Source organism: Capra hircus, chromosome 15 (assembly GCF_001704415.2).
Source record: "Capra hircus breed San Clemente chromosome 15, ASM170441v1, whole genome shotgun sequence".
Taxonomy (NCBI): Eukaryota; Metazoa; Chordata; class Mammalia; order Artiodactyla; family Bovidae; genus Capra; species Capra hircus.
In genome coordinates, this window is record NC_030822.1 from 60046765 (window position 1) to 60066139 (window position 19375).

The 19375-nt window shown below is 42.5% G+C and overlaps 1 protein-coding gene across 5 annotated transcripts in view; it reads right to left on the bottom strand.

The window, feature by feature from the left end:
- DIXDC1 (DIX domain containing 1) overlaps window positions 1–19375 on the bottom strand; it is a 79417-nt gene that overhangs the window by 11566 nt on the left and 48476 nt on the right. For all 5 annotated transcript variants that reach the window (XM_018059787.1, XM_005689437.3, XM_018059788.1 and 2 more), the window contains 10 exons: window positions 16884–16973; window positions 14740–14793; window positions 13346–13396; window positions 10620–10724; window positions 10221–10274; window positions 9522–9614; window positions 9368–9439; window positions 8542–8631; window positions 8027–8188; window positions 7454–7520 (listed from right to left, as the gene is read on the bottom strand). In XM_018059787.1, the coding sequence (XP_017915276.1) occupies window positions 7454–7520; window positions 8027–8188; window positions 8542–8631; window positions 9368–9439; window positions 9522–9614; window positions 10221–10274; window positions 10620–10724; window positions 13346–13396; window positions 14740–14793; window positions 16884–16973 (838 nt within the window). The remainder of the gene's footprint in view (window positions 1–7453; window positions 7521–8026; window positions 8189–8541; window positions 8632–9367; window positions 9440–9521; window positions 9615–10220; window positions 10275–10619; window positions 10725–13345; window positions 13397–14739; window positions 14794–16883; window positions 16974–19375) is intronic.

Sequence of the window (19375 nt, forward strand, 5' to 3'; positions counted from 1 at the left end):
TCATATTCCTCCTGTCTGAAGAAATTCCTTAAACATTTCCTGCAGTGAAAATCTGTGTGTAATGAATTCTCTTGGGTTTTATGTATAAAAATATATACTCTCTAACTACAGAATTCTAGGTTTCCCCCCCCCCTTTTAGTACTTTAAAGATGTCCCCCCACTATCTTATGACCTGCGGGTTCTGATAAGAATTCTGTAATTCTGATCTTTGTTCTTCTGTTTGTAATATTTCCCCCCATCTCTGGTTACCTTTTTCTCTTTTCTTTGATTTTGAGTAATTTGATTCCTTTATTGTCATTGTTATTCATACTTCTTGCAATTCTCAGAACTTCTTGGATCTGTGGTGTGATGTCTTATTTATTTTTGGAAAATAATTGGCCTTATGTCTTCAAATGCTTCTTCTGCGCAGTTCTGTCTCTTTTGGTTCAGAGATTCTAGTTACGTATATCTTCATCCATATGGATATTATCCCATGGCTACTGGGTTGTTTTTCCTCTCTCCGACTCTTTTTCTTTTCGTACTGCAGTTTGGGTAATTCCTATTGACCTATCTTCAAATTCACTGAATCTTTCCTTAGCTGTGTTTGTTGAGACTTCTGATGAACCTGCTGAAGACACTCTTCATCTTTGTAATATTTATTTTTATTTCTAGCATTCCATTTGACTCCTTTTCATAATTTCCATCTCTCTGCTAAAATTCCTCACCTGTACATGCACTATATAAACATTTTTACTTCAGCCATTAACACCGTTTCTAAAAGCTCCTTTTCTGATGGTTTCAATATCTTAGTCACGTGTGAGTCAACTCTTGAGTAGACCCTTATTGACTCCTGACAGTGGCGTGCATTTTTCTTGTTCCTGTGGATGTCACATAAATTTTTATTGACTGTCAGACTTCCTGTGTAAGTCTTCCTGTGTAAGATGGTAGAGACTAAGGTAAAAAATGTTTATGTCTAGAAATGGGCACGCTGCTTGTTTTTCCCGGCCACTGGTGGGAAGAGCGGAATCAGTCACGTCAGGAGACTGAGCTGAGACTGGGATTTTTGTTAAGGTTACTTTCAGTGCACCATCACCTTCACATTTCTCTAGGGTTATGTTGAGGAGCTGCACCCTGCAGGGTTTTCCCTTAATGTTCCTGCTCTACCCTCAACTTTATTTTATCATTATTAGTTTGGTCACACCACGCCGCACTTGAGATCTTAGTTCCCTGACCAGGGATTGAACCTGCGCCCCCTGCATTGGGAGCACAGAGTCTTAACCACTGTACCAGGAGGGAAGTCCCCACCCTCAACTGCAGACTTGACTTGTGTGCCCCTCCCTCAGAGGCAGACTGCTGTCCCTTCTTACACAGCACTTGCTCATCTGCGGGGAGGGCTGAGGAAGGCTTCTCTGTGATCCAACCTCAGTCTTGAGGTGGGGCTTTCTCAGTGATCCTACCCTTTCCCCAGTGGAAGACAGCCTCTAATGATCTGAGCCCAAGGCACTTTGCTGCCACTGCTGGGGACTGAGAGTTCTTTTATCCTTTCTTTCTCCCCCCCTAGCTGAAGTAGGTCTTCACCTTTGCCTGAGATAGGGACGAAGGGGAAACAGGATTTGCTGCCTTTCCTCAGCGGCTTAAAACTTTTGTTCTTTAAGGGACCAAGGCCCAGATGGTTCTTCATGCTTTTCTGACAGTGGCAGCCGGTCCCTCCTCTGAGCCCCCACCCCCAAAACAGGATTTCTCAATACTCTGTTCCCACAACCAGTCTCTGCCATAAGCACCCAAATGGAGGTCAACAGAAGCGTCAGCAAGCAGGTGCAAACTCTTGTTGTGTTTGCGGCCCCCAGGGTTCCTAGTCTCTGCCCAGCCTTTCACAATTTACTAAAATCTTAGCTGAATTCCTACCTGTACAGTGGCCCCATCTTCCTCCTGCGCTCTGCCATAAGTGAGCCAGTGCTGGTATCCTATCTGTGCTTGGAAGCACCTGTTTACCTTTCAGGCTGGTTGGCTGCCCTCTGATTTCATCTCTCTGATGGATTTAAGACAGTTATAATATCTTAGCCTATTCAACCTTTTCTCTCTGTTAGGACAGCTCCTTCCAGGCTTATTACAATTCACTTTTTAAAAAACTGAGGTATAATTCATGTAACTCAAAACTCACCATTTTAACCACTTAAAGTGTACAATTCAATGGCACCTAATACATTCACAGTGATGTGTAACCATCACCACTGTCTAGTTCCAGAACATTCTCAGCATCTGAAAAAGAAACCTCATACTCAATAAAGTCCCTTCCTAATCCTGATGTCTGTCTAATCTACTTTCCGTCTCGATGGATTTGCCTATTCTGGACATTTCATAGAAAAGGATCCTTCCAATTTCTGCCCTTTTCTGTTTGGCATCTTTCACTTAACATTTTCAAGATTCATTTATGTTGTAGCAGGTATCAGTAATTCATTCCTCTTTGTGGCTGAATAACATTCCATTATATGAATATATGCAGAAATTGTTTACCCTTTTATCAACTGATGGACACTTGGCTGTTTCCACCTTTTAGCTACTGTGAATAGAACATGTGTGTACATGGTTTTGGTTTTTTTTTTTTTGAACACTTGCTTTTCATTCTTTTGGGCATATACCTAGGAATGGAATTGCGAAGTCATATAGTAATTCTATGTTTAACTTTGAAGAGCCAGCAAACTGTCTTCTACCATTTTACATCCCTATCAGCAATGTGCAAAAGTTTCAACTTCTCTACATCCTCACCAACACTTTTACTTGTTTTTTCAGAGTCATCAGTGGGCATGAAGTGGTATCTCATTGTGGTTTTGGTTTGGATTTTCCTAATAACTAACAACTTTAAGCATATTTGCATGTGCGTATTGGCCATTTGGGGCTTCCCTGGTGACTCAGCAGTAAAGAATCTATCTGCAGTGCAAGAGACGCAGGAGACATGGGTTCGATCCCTGGGTGGGGAAGCTCCCCTGGAGAAGGGCATGGCAACCCACTCCAGTATCCTTGCCTGGAGAATCCCATGGACACAGGAGCCTGGCGGGCTACAGTCCATGGGGTCACAGAGAGTCAGACGCCACTGAAGAGACTGCTGAGCGCACATATACACCTTGGCCGTTTACTCATCTTCTTCGGGGAAATGTCTATTCAAGTCCTTTGCCCATCTGTTATTAATATCAGATTTTTTTTGGTCTTCTGTTGCTAAGTTATAAGAGTTCTTTATATAGTTTTTATCCTAGGCCCTTAATAGATAAATGATTTTGAAATATTTTCTCTTATTCTGGTTGTCTTGTCACTTTCTTGATAATGTTCTTTGATTCAAATAGTTTTTAATTTTGATGAAGTCCATTTTCCTCTTTTTTTTCTTTTATTGCTCATGCTTTTAATGTCTAAGAATTCAAGGTCATGAATATTTTCCCCTGTGTTTTCTTCTGAGAGTTTTAGTTTTAATACTTATATTTAGGTCAATGATACATTTTAAATTAATTTTGAACATAACGTGAAGTACAGGTCCAACTCTGTTCTTTTGCATATGGATATCCAGTTGTCCTGACACCATTTGTGGGAGATACTATTTGCCTGTCAAATTATCACAGATGCATGGGTTTTATCTGAAATCTCAATGTATTCCACTAATCTAATGTGCATGCCTGCTAAGTTGCTTCAGTCATGTCCCTATGGACTGTAGCCCACCAGGCTCCTCTGTCCATGGGATTCTTTGGGCAAGAATACTGGAGTGGGTTGACATGCCCTCCTCCAGGGGATCTTCCTGAACCAGGGATTGAACTGGTCTCCTGCAGCTCCTGCAGTGCAGGCAGATTCTTTACCACTGAGCCATCAGGGAGGCCCTCACTAATCTACTGTATTACTTTTAAAATAATTATCGTTGTTGTTGTTTCCCTTAAGAGTAAATTGCAAGACAGGAAGTAGGTTCAAAGAGACGATTACTCTTTCAGGAGATTTGGCTGTCATGAAAAAGAGAAAGAAAGGGCACAGCCTTGTATCTCTCATATGCCACACTATACCAGATTATCCACATATAATATTTCACTTAATGTTTACAATCCTTCAAGATTATCTCCATTTCAAAAACATGAAAACTAAAATGCAAGGACGGTCATTAACATTCTTGCCCATGGTATACTCTGCTGAGAGCTACAACTGCATCCCAGATCTGTTTGATTCTATACTCTTATGTTTTCCCCCTTTATTGTTTTGTTTGCAGTTTTGGACATGAGTTTGAAGTGCCTTCTGACCTGCAGAGAAGATATCCAGCAGGCCTTCAAAAATATAGCCCTGCAGCTCAGAAAATGCTTGCAGTTAGAGATGAAAGTTTAAAAATAATTGGCATACCAGAGTGGTTGAAGCCATGGAAGTAGGAAGGATCATTGATGAAGAATATCAGAAGGCCTAGGTCGAGACCTCCAGTGGAATCCCAGGGCACAGTCAAGGGTTAGGCAGAGGAGGAGAAGAGGAGGAGGTTGTACCTAGTTCTCGAGACTACAGTCTAGTGAGGCCAAGCACCAAGTCCATCTTGTTCATCTCGAGATTTCTAGTGCCTAACAAGAACTCTACATAATGAATGCTCAATAAATATTTCATGAATGAATAACTGGTTGGTACTAAAGTTAAAGAAGAGGAATGTTTCCAGAAGGAGACTATTCAAAGATAGTAAATGCTTTTGAAAAGTCAATGGAAGATAAGGTATGAAACATGACCACTTTGATTAGGCAACAAGACAGTCAACATGCACCCAAGAAAAACATTAAGTGGAGTAACTGAGTAAAAGACCAATTAGTGGATTAAGAAGTGAATGGGAGGTAACAATGAAGAAAGAACCTTGTAGATCATTCTTTCAAGAAGTCTGATGCAGGGGAATAAGATAAATAACTCAGTAGCTAGAGGGTAATCAAATTGCGTGAATGTTGTATTTTTAGATGAGAGGCATTCAGCTTATTTGTCAATATAGAAATTGAATTAACACTCTGGTATTGAATTAACTGTGAATTTATTTGGTCTTTTAAATAAGTAAGTCATATACAGAAAAGAATTATTCCAGGGAGGGAGAAATTTACTAGACTTATGAAAAAGAATTTCTAAATATTTAGCTCTAGGTACATTGGCAGTTTAAACTAACTTAAAGAAAGCACTGTTGCCAACATCCGCTGGATCATGGAAAAAGCAAGAGAGTTACAGAAAAACATCTATTTCTGCTTTATTGACTATGCCAAAGCCTTTGACTGTGTGGATCACAAGAAACTGTGGAAAATTCTTAAAGAGATGGGAATACCAGGATCACCAGACCTGCCTCTTGAGAAATCTGTACGCAGGTCAGGAAGCAACAGTTAGAACTGGACATGGAACAACAGACAGGTTCCAAATAGGAAAAGGAGTACATCAAGGCTGTATATTGTCACCCTGCTTATTTAACTTCTATGCAGAGTACATCATGAGAAACACTGGACTGGAAGAAACACAAGCTGGAATCAAGATTGCTGGGAGAAATATCAATAACCTCAGATATGCAGGTGACACCACCCTTATGGCAGAAAGTGAAACGGAACTAAAAAGCCTCTTGATGAAAGTGAAAGAGAGGAGTGAAAAAGTTGGCTTAAAACTCTACATTCAGAAAACGAAGATCATGGCATCTGGTCCCATCACTTCATGGGAAATAGATGGGGAAACAGTGGAAACAGAGTCAGACTTTATTTTTTGGGGCTCCAGAATCACTGCAGATGGTGACTGCAGCCATGAAATTAAAAGACGCTTACTCCTCGGAAGAAAAGTTATGACCAACCTAGATAGTATATTCAAAAGCAGAAACATTACTTTGCCAACAAAGGTCCGTCTAGTCAAGGCTATGGTTTTTCCTGTGGTCATGTATGGATGTGAGAGTTGGACTGTGAAGAAAGCTGAGCACCGAAGAATTGATGCTTTTGAACTGTGGTGTTGGAGAAGACTCTTGAGAGTCCCTTGGACTGCAAGGAGATCCAACCAGTCCATTCTGAAGGAGATCAGCCCTGGGATTTCTTTGGAAGGAATGATGCTAAAGCTGAAACTCCAGTACTTTGGCCACCTCATGCGAAGAGTTGACTCATTGGAAAAGTCTCTGATGCTGGGAGGGATTGGGGGCAGGAGGAGAAGGGGACAACAGAGGATGAGATGGCTGGATGGCATCACTGACTCAATGGACATTAGTCTGAGTGAACTCCGGGAGTTGGTGATGGACAGGAAGGCCTGGCGTGCTGCAGTTCATGGGGTCGCAAAGAGTCAGACACAACTGAGTGACTGAACTGAACTGAACTGAAAGAAAGTACTAAAGAGGACAAGGATAATATAAAAAGCCTATCAAGAAAACAGAAATGACTGGTTCAAAACAATGCTAGAAAAAACACTGAAACTAATTTGGGTACTAATAGTCTATTTCAGTCTCAGTGTAAATATATCATTCAAGAGAAAAAAAATATATGGAGGTTTGAGAACAAAATATATGGAGGTTTGAGAACAAAAATATTTTACCTTTCACATTTGGGCAAATACTTTCTTTAAGTGTTTTCCTTTAGACTTATTAATGTGGTTTTAAAAACTATCTTTAACATATAAAACTGGCTGTGGTCAGCCTTTTACTATTTGGTTTTTATAAATTATTATTTAGATACTTTTAGATCAGGCCTGGGTAAACTATAAAAGATAAGAAAACATGGATGCTATTAAACCAAAAGGTAAGATATGAAGTATAATAGAAATTATACTTCAGGGTAGATTTCCCAACATGTTAGAATTAACAAGAAAAAAAAATATAACACAGTAAGTTCAAACAAACTGAATGACCTATGCACTCAAAGTTTCGGAAATCCCCAAAGAAATGAAACTTCTTGCCTCTAAGAAGAACTGGAAATTTTCTCTCTTTGAGACTTTCAAGTGATCTGTATATGTGTTTGTTGTTTTATATTTTGCTTCGTTTGGTGTAGCCTGTTTGGAGCTTGTTTATTTCCAAAGATATTTTGTTTAAGATATTTTAGCCTCTCTGAATCAGCAGCATGCTGCATGTGGCTAAATGGTACTCGGGGTAATGGTGGCGGTGATAATGATGGTATATAGTCTTCATAGTCCTAGAAGCAACTCGATTCTAGTATTGCTATAGAACAATGCATCGTAAAGGTGAAGTACTGGGACTTCCCTGGTAGTCCAGTGGTAAAGAATCCACCCTGCAATGCAGGCAATACAGGTTCAGTCCCTGGTTGGGAAACTAAGACCCCACATGCCTTGCCACAACTAAGACACGATGCAGCCAAACAAACAGAATAAATGAGTGTGAAGAATGTGGTACTTCTTTTTTTTTTTAAAAAAAGCATGAAGTACCACAAGAAAAATTATATCTCCAAAATATCAGTAGCATATAAATACTAAATTTCTGATCTAATATGCTAGGAGTCCTTACTGAGCAGTACGGAGTACTTACTTGAATTAGGGGGCCAGGACTCCCGGTATTCACTACCTGCTTGAGTTCTGGGTGACTTGCCCCGAACCTGGGGAGTGACACAAAAATCACAAGAGTTATGATCAACAGGAGAATTTAACCAAGAAATTTAAATCATAAAAGTATACTTAAAATATATACTTTTCTACCACTCTTTTTCCACAGAATATAAAATTGGATGTGTTTATCCTAGCAATAACAACATAGACGTATAAAAAGCATTCTAGTTTTCAATGCATTGTCTCATATATTTCCTCAACCAATGCCAAGCTCATTCGGGGGGAAGAGGACGGAGAATAAGCAGTAAATGGAGACCTGTGGGTCAAGAACGACAATCCCTTAGACAGCTAACCAGCTGCTTAGAGTTATCTGTGAACTCCCTCCTTGACTGACATACCATGATGAACGGTCAGCTCCCTTGAGAGGAAAACCAAAGAGAAAAGCAACTGTAACCGTCAGCAGGGCCTTCTATCTTGGCACTGCCTTCATCTACATTAAATTGACAAGAGCAAGCTTCTTCGGGGGATGAGAGAAACATCACAGAAAAAGGTTTACCCTTCTTTCTTGCTTCCTCTGGGTCTCCACAGCATGCAGGCGCTCCATGAGGCTGGAGATGCCCTGCTCCAGGCTGTCGATGGTGTGGTGCTGAGGGTCGTGGCCACTGAAGCTGTTGCGCAGGCTGCGGAGGGCGTCTCGCACAAGCTGCAGGTCGCTGCTCTGTGGGCAAAACCGCGGGGCCGCGGGCATGGCCACGTGGCAGGGCCACCTTATTAACCACGTCCCAACTGCGGGGCTTAAGAGGATACAGGGGAGGGGTTTCCAACAGACCTCTTATTTTTGATGATGGAGGTGGAAATGGTAGGAAAACTTTTTCCTCCATAGACGCAAGCCCACTGATGGCTCACGAATTCTTAACTTTGGATAGTAAGTGCCTCACAGCTTTACACACCCAACAGATGCAAGAACTGGGGAACAGGGATATAAAAGGCCAACTCCACTGGCGATGACTAGGGTACCCTTTTGGTTTTGGCTGGAAGTGGCAAGTCTGTACTCAAATCCTAAGGACATACCCCTCTGTGAACGACTGAAGCGGCTCCTTTTCCTGCCGCTGGAAGGAGAAAACCATTGCTTTGAGAGCTGTGATTGTTGTAGCTGGTCACCTAGAGCAGCAAGAAGAAAGGATGCTTGTACGAGGGAAAATTCCAAAGCAATTCCTCTTATTTTTCTTCTTTACACAAATCACTTCCTGACGTAGTGCAAAGATTTTTTTTCCCTTTAGTTCACTGCTGTATCTCCAGTACCTGACACTCAGAGGGCACTGCTGAATGCAGAGTGAAGAAAATGAAAACCTTCATTTGGAGGCCCTTGCCTAGCCTCTGCCTGGCCCCAGGAAGGCCTGAGAATGCTGCTCCAGTATCTCCTGCCTTTGCTTCAGTAATAAAAAGCAAAAAAAAGAACAGTGACTAAAACTTTTTGAGCCTAACTCTGTGCCAGGCAGATCTACCAGGACTGTGTTGTTATTTAGATGGACTATCTTATGTATTCTTCATCATGACAGAGAAGGTCACTGCTATTTCCATTTTCCAGATGAGCCTTATTTCTAAGGTTCAGAAGTTAAGCAACTTAAGGTCACACAACTTAAGTTCACACAACTTATTTCCAAGGTTCACAAGTTAAGCAACTTAAGAGAAAGTGTGTTAAAAAATGGTTTTTTTTAAAAAAAGTGGTAAAGCTGGGACTTGAAACCAGATTTTCTTATCCCAGAACCTGCACTTTTATCCTCCCCACCAAACAGAAATCAACCTGTGGTGCTGGTTCAGCCCTGAGTTAACAACTGAATCTCCCTCTTTGCCCCTGTAAACGTGTGACAGAGACTCCGAGCAGTAGGCAGGTTACCTCGTCTGCCTCTCTTTTCATACAGTGAGCCAAAAGGACATCTTTGTGTTCCAGCTCTCGCTCCAGGTCCACCTGCAAATGCAAACACTCAATCAGACAGGGATTCCTTCAGGTCGGAGGGGCAGGAAAGCCAGTGGTGAAACATGGTCCCCACCTGCTGGTAACTGGCCTCAGACAGTTGCCGAAGTGCTTCTTCCAACTTGGCCTGGTTCTGCAGCAGGAGGCGATCTTTCTGCCCCAGCTCCTTCTGCAACAGAGACACACCTTTCAAATGAGTGACAAAGCCAAGGAGATCCAACAGTTCATCTTTCGTGATGCCATTTCCATCCAAGGGAAGTAGAGCCCCACACGGACAAAGGCTTTAGCGTAGTCAGTGAAGGCAGAAGTACACGTTTTTCTGGAATTCTCTGGCTTTTTCTAACGATCCAACAGATGTTGGCAATTTGATCTCTGGTTCCTCTGCGTTTTCTAAACCTAGCTTGTACATCTAGAAGTTCTCAGTTCACGTACCGTTGAAGCCTATTTTGAAGAATTTTGAGCATTGCCTTGCTAGCATGTGAAATGAACACAACTGTACGGTAGTTCAAACATTCTTTGGCATTGCCCTTCTTTGGGATTGGATAAAGATAAAGGCTGGCTGAACTGAAGCTTCTAGACTCCTAGCTCTGTGTTCCTTCTCCTAGCCATGCTATCGACCTTCAGAGTTAGTGACTCAAAGGAACTCAGAAGAGGATTTCCTTGCAGAAAGCAAGGAGGAGAACAGAGTACTGAAGTGTTCTTTGAACAACAGCAAAAATAGGCTGTTCACCAAAGGTCAGGTGGAAATAATTTCCAAACTGATACACATTCTTACCTTATATTCTCCCAAGAGCCGATTCCTCTCCTCTAGCTTCCTCTGCAGATCCACCTGCAAGAATAAGACAGAATTCAATGGTGTGGGGGCATTATCTGCCAAACCAGTAGGTAACTAGAGCTGATGTTGGCAGTTTACAGGATACAGCACAGAGAGGGCACGTCTACGGTAAAAACACACAGCCACTCTCCACATCTTCAGCGAGATAATCAGACTGTAGAACCACAAGGCAGCCTGAATGTCTCAGTGTCCTCAACATCGCAGGGCTCAAGGCCAGTGTGGTACAGGCTTTCATCTAGGAACAAGGAGGAGTCCTCAGAGGGGGAACAGATCTAACAGGACTTCATACTATATCCTATTTGGGGCTCAGTGGAGTCCAAGTTCACTCTTGCAACTCACGTTCTGGTTGTGCAGCTCATCTTTGTCCATATTTGCCCTCAGTAGTTCCTGTTTGAGCTGAAGGACAGACGTGTCCTGCTGAGTCAGCCTCTGCTGCAGGGCATCCTGGGGAGAAAGCACACTCACTACGTGGTCCCAGCTCATCCATCAGCCAGCTGTTACTAAACCAGGAGACAAACAGAACACGGGGTCCTGCCACAGGAGATGAGCAGGAATTTTTCTGTTCCCTTCCAGGACACTAGAATCTAAAGGAAAATCCTACCTGTTGTCCTACCAGACTGATGGAAACCCGATTTTTCCCTCTGTGCTTTACTTGCCCCTACATTCCCTTGTGTTGCCAATAGCATGATGGTCTAGGGGGAGAATATAAGTGGCCTCTGGGGTCAGACAGACCTAGTCTTAAATTACACACCTACCACTTGCTTTCATGACAGCGCATGCATGCTAAGTCGCTTTAGTCGTGTCCAACTCTTTGTGACCCTATGGACTGTAGCCCTTCAGGCTCCTCTATCCATGGGATTTTCCAGGCAAGATTACTGGAGTGGGTTGCCATGCCCTCTTTCAGGGCATCTTCCTGACCCAGGGATCGAACCCTCATCTCTTATGTCTTCTGCACTGGGAGGAGGGTTCTTTACCACTAGCGCCATGACAATGACCTTGAACAACGCACTCTCCTTCCTCCCTCCTTGGCTTTCTTCTCTAAATCCTTGGCCTGTAAATACTCAATCTAGATGAGCTCTTTTGTCCAAGAGGGCTGGGGCCTAGACACCCTGTTCACAAAGGAGCCGTGGAATCACTCCCATCCTGCCTTCCAGAGCCCGGCCCCTGCCCGGCTTCCACTGCCTTTCACCGCCTTGTCTGGACCAGGACTGGGATCCTATTTCCCTGCTCAGAAATGTTCTTAGACCGATGGTTCCTCCTCCCAGTGTAATAGGATTCTACTAATTTTAGGATATCTTCCTCTTAGCTTGGACCATCTTGGTTCCCACCAGACATAGGACAAGGTGGGTTGTACACACTTACTTAAAAGGATCGGCTATGAGATTAGCCCTGGGTGTTCTTTGGAAGGAATGATGCTAAAGCTGAAACTCCAGTACTCTGGCCACCTCATGCGGAGAGTTGACTCATTGGAAAAGACTCTGATGCTGGGAGGGATTGGGGGCAGGAGGAGAAGGGGACGACAGAGGATGAGATGGCTGGATGGCATCACCAACTTGATGGACTGAGTTTGAGTGAACTCCTGGAGATGGTGATGGACAGGGAGGCCTGGCGTGCTGCGATTCATGGGGTTGCAAAGAGTCGGACACGACTGAGCGACTGAACTGAACTGATGACACAATCCTCCAACCACAGTGACTTCAAATGGAACTAATGGACTAGAGCTGCATCCCAGGAAACGTGCCTTGACTCTTCTCTCTTTACAGACTGCAAACAAACCACGCAGGCTCTGGAGGATGTGAGAGTCTTTCTTAAATATGCTGTCTGCCTTGACAGTATATGGCAAGGTGGCCTTAGATACCCTTGGCACCAGTGGTTCAGAGGAATATTTCCCAAAGTGTGCTTCATGGGATGTTAATAAGTGTCACATGAGAGGAAAAGCGCTTCTGTGGTTAACAGTTTAATCGTTTTTTAGGCCAGCCTCTTTACGGCAGACCTTCTCTGGTCCTTTAATATGCTATTATTCAGTGTGACTCTTCAAGCCTGTATGGCACTTCTCAAACTTATTTGAGCATGGAACATGCTGTTTTTTGGCATCTCAAAGGACTAAGACTACAGAACATTCTGGAAGATGCTGCTGAGTTACACCCTAGTCTGGCTCATGAATGGGAGTGTAGGAAAGCAGCAGTTTAACAGCACCCTTTTCCACTTCTGAGGTATTATTCACTTAGCACATCTACTCCTACTGGGGTGAAATAACATGTAAGCAAAATGGGGTTGCACAGAGTCGGACACAACTGAAGCCACTTAGCAGCAGCAGCACCAAGATTATTAGCTAGATCACTGCGTGTATTACCAAAAGACTAGACATGATCCAGAAGACTTATCAATAGGAACTGATTAAATGAATTATCATATATTTACATACTGGAATCCTAAGGTCTTCATGTACTAAAATAGAATGATCTCTAAGATATATTGTTGAGTGAAAGCAGCAATATGTCGAGGTGGGTTTATAGTATGCTATTATTTGGGGGGAAATTACATACATACATATCTGGGGATAAGTGGTAAGTTGCCTCCAGGAAAGACAGCTAGGTGATTGAGGGGGCAGGGCTGGAAAGCCGACTTCTCAAGGATTATCCTTTCGTACTTTTTTAACTTCAAACCATTTGAATGTTATTAACTATTCAAACCTAAGTAAATTACAGTTTTTAAGAGTATGTTCTTCTTCAGAACTTAAGAAAACTGACAAAATACTGAAACTGAAGAAAACCGCAGTAACTGATTGTTTTCACACATAGAAAAAAGCAAGGTGGCAGAGGGAAGTGACAGCACCATGAGTCATAATCACCAGAACTACGACTCAGCAAAGCAAAGGTATGTTCCTCCACCTGTCTCACTTCCCATCCACAAAGCCCTGTCTCTGCTGGGAGCACAGAGCCTATGAAAGGGCCCATCAGATGTACACAAGAAAAGGCTAAGGGACCCAACTAGTACCCCAATTCCCTCAGAATGCTTTACCTTGTAGAGAATTTATTTAAAATGTTAAATATCTTTCTTTTTACCTTTATCCCCTGTAAGTTTCTGGCTTCTTGTTTATATTTCAGCAGCTCCTTCTGCAAACCAAATATAGTTAGATCAGATGGTAGCATCTGGGTTGCTTCAGAAGCATTACCTCATTCTGTCAGTAAGAATATGAAACTCATATAACCATTCCAAGGAAAATCAACCCTCCACTGAGGCCAAAGGCAGGTCTGGTCCAGGAAAAATTAAAAGCTGACCCATAGAAATGAGCAGGACCCATCTCATTCTCTCCTGTGGCACCCACGCTCAGCTGCCCAGTTTCCCAGTTTCAACTGTTCATAATCTTTCTGGCCAAGAAAGAAAATGCCATACATTCCCATAGGTTCATCATTCCTATATTTAGCAATCCTCACCAACAGGGAAACTTAATCATCAATCATAATAATCTAAATCCCTCTCCTGAAAATACATGATATCTCAATATACCTACCCCCAACCTCATGAAGTAATTATCTCATTTTTAATGTCCAGAAAAGGTTACAGAGTTTCGGTTCTCCAAGAGGGTATTGTTCTTTATGGACCAAACAAAAACACATTTGGCCCAATAATAAAATACTTAGTTAACTGTCCCTTAAATATATGCACACGATTGTCATTAGGAGAAAGATTTTAGGAGAGGAGCACCCGTAACTCAGACTCTACTCTCTCTTTTTCTATTGCAATCTCTTCAAGAGTTTGGAATTAATATATCTAAAATGGGGATTGTTCACCAGGACTCCACAGATGGGCTCCAAAGTTAGTCCACTCAAAACCCAGGTCAGTGAGTGCTCTCATGCAAATTGCTGGGGAGAGGGTTAATGGCTTCAGTCATACACTTACGACTTCAAAAAAGCTAAGACCCACTGATCTAAAAAAATTCTGGCAAGTGTTCATTAATAAAAAAAGACCATACTGAACTGTTGTTAATAATACTGTACTGTATATTGGAAAACTGTAAGAGAGTAGATCTTAAAAGTTTCCTTTATAAGAAAGAATTTGTAAATATGTTAACTAAGTTTACTGTGATTATTTCACAATATATACATATATTGAATCAACATGTTGTACACCCTGAAACTAATTATGTCAATTATTTTAAAAATGACCATACTGATAGATCCTTTATTTTAATTAAAAAGATAAATATGAAACATTTCAAACATATAGAAAGGTATAAGTAATAATGACATAGATACCTATTATTCCCTGAGATTAAAAAGGTGTTACTCTTTTACTCTGTTTATGATATACCTCTCTCTTTCAGTTAAAGACATAATACAGGTACAGCTTAAGTCTGGAGTCTGCATCTCGCCCTTCTCCCCATTACTGCACTAAAGTTGGTGTGTAACATCCCCAAAATTTTTTCAAAGGGTAAAATGTGCATTTCCTGACATACCTTTAGGTCTTGATTCTCCTCTATACTCTGATCCAGACGACTTTGGATTATAATCTGGATATAAAGCAAAAAGAGATGGTTCTATATCTATGCTGTAAAATTCAGAGGTCATTCATCAACAGATATTTACTGAGCAGCTACTAGATGCTGGCCAGGGTAGAGCAGCTACAGAGAACTGACTTCCAGTGGAGGCATATGCCCTGGGGGTGCGAGCAGATGACCATAGATAAAGTTTAGAATGAGTGTGTGTGTGTTGTGTGCAGAGGGTTTGGGAAATGATAAGAGAAATGATAAGAAATGAAGTTCAAGGGGAAAATGGAAAAAGGATCATGAAGGCCAGGAAGGACAATGGAGGAACTGATGCAGAAGTTTCAGGCAAAGGGATGACAAAACAAAGCTTGCTTTGAAGTTAAATTATTCTTGCTGTTTTAGGGAAAATGAATTAGAGGACAGGAGAGGAATCAAGAAAACCAGTTAGGAGGCCACCAGAATGCTGGATGAAGGCCTGAATTAAGGCAGTACCTATGAAAATGGAGAAAAGCTGGATGAAGATATTTTAAAAGTATACTGATAAAACGTGGTGACTAAATACTGGAGTTGGTTGCCATTTCCTTCTCCAGGGGATCTTTCCAACCCAGGGATCGAATCCGTGTCTCCTGCATTGACAGGAGGATTCTTTACTTTTGCATCACCTGGAAGCCCTTCAAGTATGGGTGTCAGATTTGTTTTGGGTATTTGGGTACATGGATAGTGATAAAAAACAGAAACTTAAAGGACAAATAGTTTTGAGGGTGGGGAGAGAAGGGAGAGAAAGCTGTTGAATTCAAGACTCATTGAAATTGAGATGCTTATGGGACATATAGTAGAGATAACAGGCAGGTGCATGTTGCCTTTACAAATGTAGAACTCCATGGAGAGAGCTAAAAATAAATATAAATTTAAATAATTATATAAATTTATTTAAATAAAACAATACAAATAAATGTATTTCATGCAGAGCTAGAAATAAATATTTGAGAGGCAACATAGGAGACAGGTGGGAAGTGAATGAAGCCACGGAAGCAGGTATTGCCCAGGTGAATGTCCAAGACAGAAGAGAGCCCAGAGTAAAAACCCGAGGAGCAGCAACACTTAAGGTGTAGTTGTTTTAGTCACAAAGTTGTGCCCGATTCATCTGCGACCCCATGGACTGTAGCCCGCCAAGGTCCTCCATCCATGGGGTTTCCCAGGCAAGAGTACTGGAGTGGGTAGCCATTTCCTTCTCCAGGGGATCTTCCCAGCCACGGGTTGGTTCTGTGTCTCCTGCTTGGGCAGATTCTTTACCTCTGAGCCACCGGGGAAGCCCACACCTTTAAGGGACAGGGAGAAAGAGAGAAGCTTCAAAGGGGATGTGAACTAAGAATGCCGCCTGCTGTTCATTAAAGAAAGGCAGCCATCAAGCCACCACATTACAGCTGCCCAGGCAGTGAGCCTTGAGGGGACTCGGGGTGGAAACAAAGAATAGCGGCATCTAGCAGGAGAAGGAGGACCCTCAGGTGAGAAAGCACAGGATACTGGCCCCAGGGAGCTGAGCTGCAATCCGAGGATCGACCTCAGGAAGCCCTGACTCTTGCATCTTCTCCTACATAGAAAAGCGCTAAATTCCTTGTGATAGCCGGTTTTCTTTTATTAACAGTGGTTTCTAAAGTTCTGACTACCTGGTTTTGTAGCAAAAATTCCTATAATGTCTTGGCTTCCCCCATTCCTCTTCAGAACAGTCTCTCAGAATTATCTGAGATGCTGTTTCCCAGGCTTAAGTCCTTGGTTTTGTCCATCGAATAAAACATAACCTTCAACCTTTAGACTATGCTTTTTTTTTTTCCAGTCAACAGGGACCCAAGTATAAACTCCACGAGGAGAGGGTCTGACGTTTCATCTATCGTTCTCATGTCTCCAGTTCTTGAAACTGTGTCTGCACATGGTCAGCATGCAATAAATATTTGTGGAAGAGAGGAAAAACACTTGAAAACATATGAGGAAAACCAGCAGAGTTGAAGTCAGGGGAAGGGAGCATTTTACGAAGGCACAGATGAGTGCCAATGCTAAAAATAAATCAGACACACAAACCAGATTATTCCATGTCCAGTCACAAAAGAGGAGCTCACCAACTGTTCCTCGGGATTGACTCCTGGTTCACAGAGGGCCAAGGGCCTCTCCTGTTCATCTTCAGGTAAGGATCCGTTGAGCAGTAAGGCCTGGACAACCACAAAGGCAGAAAGAAATTTAACTCCTATCAGATGACAGAGTCTAGAGCTGAGTGGAGTAAAGTGAAAGTGAAGTCGCTCAGTCGTGACTTTGTGACCCCGTGAACTGTAGCCTACCAAGCTCCTCTGTCCATGGGATTCTCCAGGCAAGAGTACTGGAGCGGGTTGCCATTTCCTTCTCCAGGGATCAAACCCAGGTCTCCTGCATTGCAGGCAGATGCTTTAACCTCTGAGCCACCAGGGAAACTTGTCCCAAAATGAAACCACAACTGGGCTTCCTCTGGAAGTCTGCCTGATAACTGTAGATCTTTAGATTCTGTCAATTGCTCAACATAGATCTGTCTGGATTGCCTTGTGTCTGGCCCATACTCAATGCCTCTTTCATCTCTCTGGATGTACCTGAATCCTCTGCTCCAAGGCTCCTTAGCCCCAGAAAAAATTCTAAAAATAAACTTAATTTTAAGAAGTGACATTGTTGAACCAGAGCTGGCTGTTCAAATTGAATTTTACCCGCTGGAAAGTGAACTAAATGCAGTGCAGAATTATCCTGACTTAGAAAAGTTTATTATACGGAATTATTTGGAATACATTTATGAATGTATGCATTGGCTTCATTAGAGCGGCTTGCAGGATGTTAGATCCCCAAACAGGGGTCAAACCCAAGCCCACAGCAGTGAAAGTGCTGAGTCTTAACCACTGGACTGCCAGAGATGTAGATGTATTTGATTCTTGTTTGACTTAGCAATTCTGCATTTTTGCTCCCTAAGGCATCCTGGACAGAACAAGAAGGAAAACATATTTGCAGAGAGGTGTCCTTATTCATTTCAAGTCTTCACACTAGGCTTCGTTTTTATTAGAATATGGTGGTGAGGGGTGCAGATTTATTCTGAGGCTGCTGCTGCTGCTGCTGCTAAGTCGCTTTAGTCGTATCTGACTCTGTGCGACCCCATGGACGGCAGCTCACCAGGCTCCTCCATCCATGGCATTTTCCAGGCAAGAGTACTAGAGTGGGGTGCCATTGCCTTCTCCATATTCTGAGGCTAAGGAAGCTCAAACCTCAGGGCCCCTCACAGGCCTGCTCCTCCCAGGGTTCTATATCTAACATCATAGTCATAATCTGTAATCTTATTCTTAAAGAAGGCCCCCCAAGGGGTACACTTTAGAACCCAGAAAACTTAGATCTACCCCTGAAGGTAGGTATTAGGAGACCTATGGGCTCAATGAAAGATTTAAAAATCTATAGCCACTTTGTATACAATTTTTTTCTCAATCCAGTCCAAAGAGAAGAGATACAGAGATTCTTATTTCAATAAATGTAACACAAATTGTATCACAAATGTTGGTATATAAAAACATTTTACAATCCAGACACTATCAAGTCTACTAATTAATAAAACAATTTTAGTCAGGCTAATGGATTTGGTTCTCCCATGGAGTTGTGGCAAGAGGTGTAGACAAGTATAAGAAAGCGCGAGGAGCGGAGGAGAGCGACACTGCAAAAGTCCTGACTCCAAGGGCAAAGTGTTCATAGACTAATGAGGTACACTAACCAGTCAGAAACCCTGGACGTGGCTCAGCATGCAACGGGTTCATCACTCAAAGAGTTAAGGAGCCCAGTGGATGCTGTGAGCCCCATTGTATTCTGTAATGGGACTGAATTCTCATTGTGATCATGTGGCTGTGAGTTAAAACTCCTCTGTTTGTGGGGAATATTAGGATGCTGACTTTCTGCCTGTTGATTCTCTTTTTTTTCCTATCTAATCTGCCATGAGACTTCTCCCAGACTGAAAAATGCAAACCAAACTGATGGATATCTATGTTCATACAATGAAATGATCCTGAGAAAAACCTGGTTGAATGTAATCCCGAAATTCTTCATGCTTTAATCCTTCCTATTAAAAGCGCGCACACACACACACACACACACACACACAAATCCATTGCATTAATTAAACCATTGCTACTGAACTGACAGAGAAGAGAACTAAAAGGCAAACATTTAAAAATACAGGGCAAGTGAGAAAAGCGCAACAGCTCTCCCTGGGAATGTCTGGGCAGTAAACACCCCTCCAGCGCCTCTCTGGGCTCCTGGGGCAGACAGTGTGTAAATTGTTTTACCACTGCACCAATCCCCCGTTTTCTTTAGGACCCCTTTGTGTCTCCACCCTGTTGCTGGCCGGTTGGGAGCACGCCCTCCACCGCCTGCCGCCTGCCAGAGCCACTCACATAATGTGGGCTTTGTTTATGTGTCCATAAATATTTGACAATTCAGAAGCAGTGCAGTTCTCAGCACAAACAGAAAGGAATATTCCTGGGCAATTTCAGGGTCATCAGAACACTATAAGGCCTCCCCCAAACAGGGCCAGACACACAAAGGTGGAGGACTAAGGGGG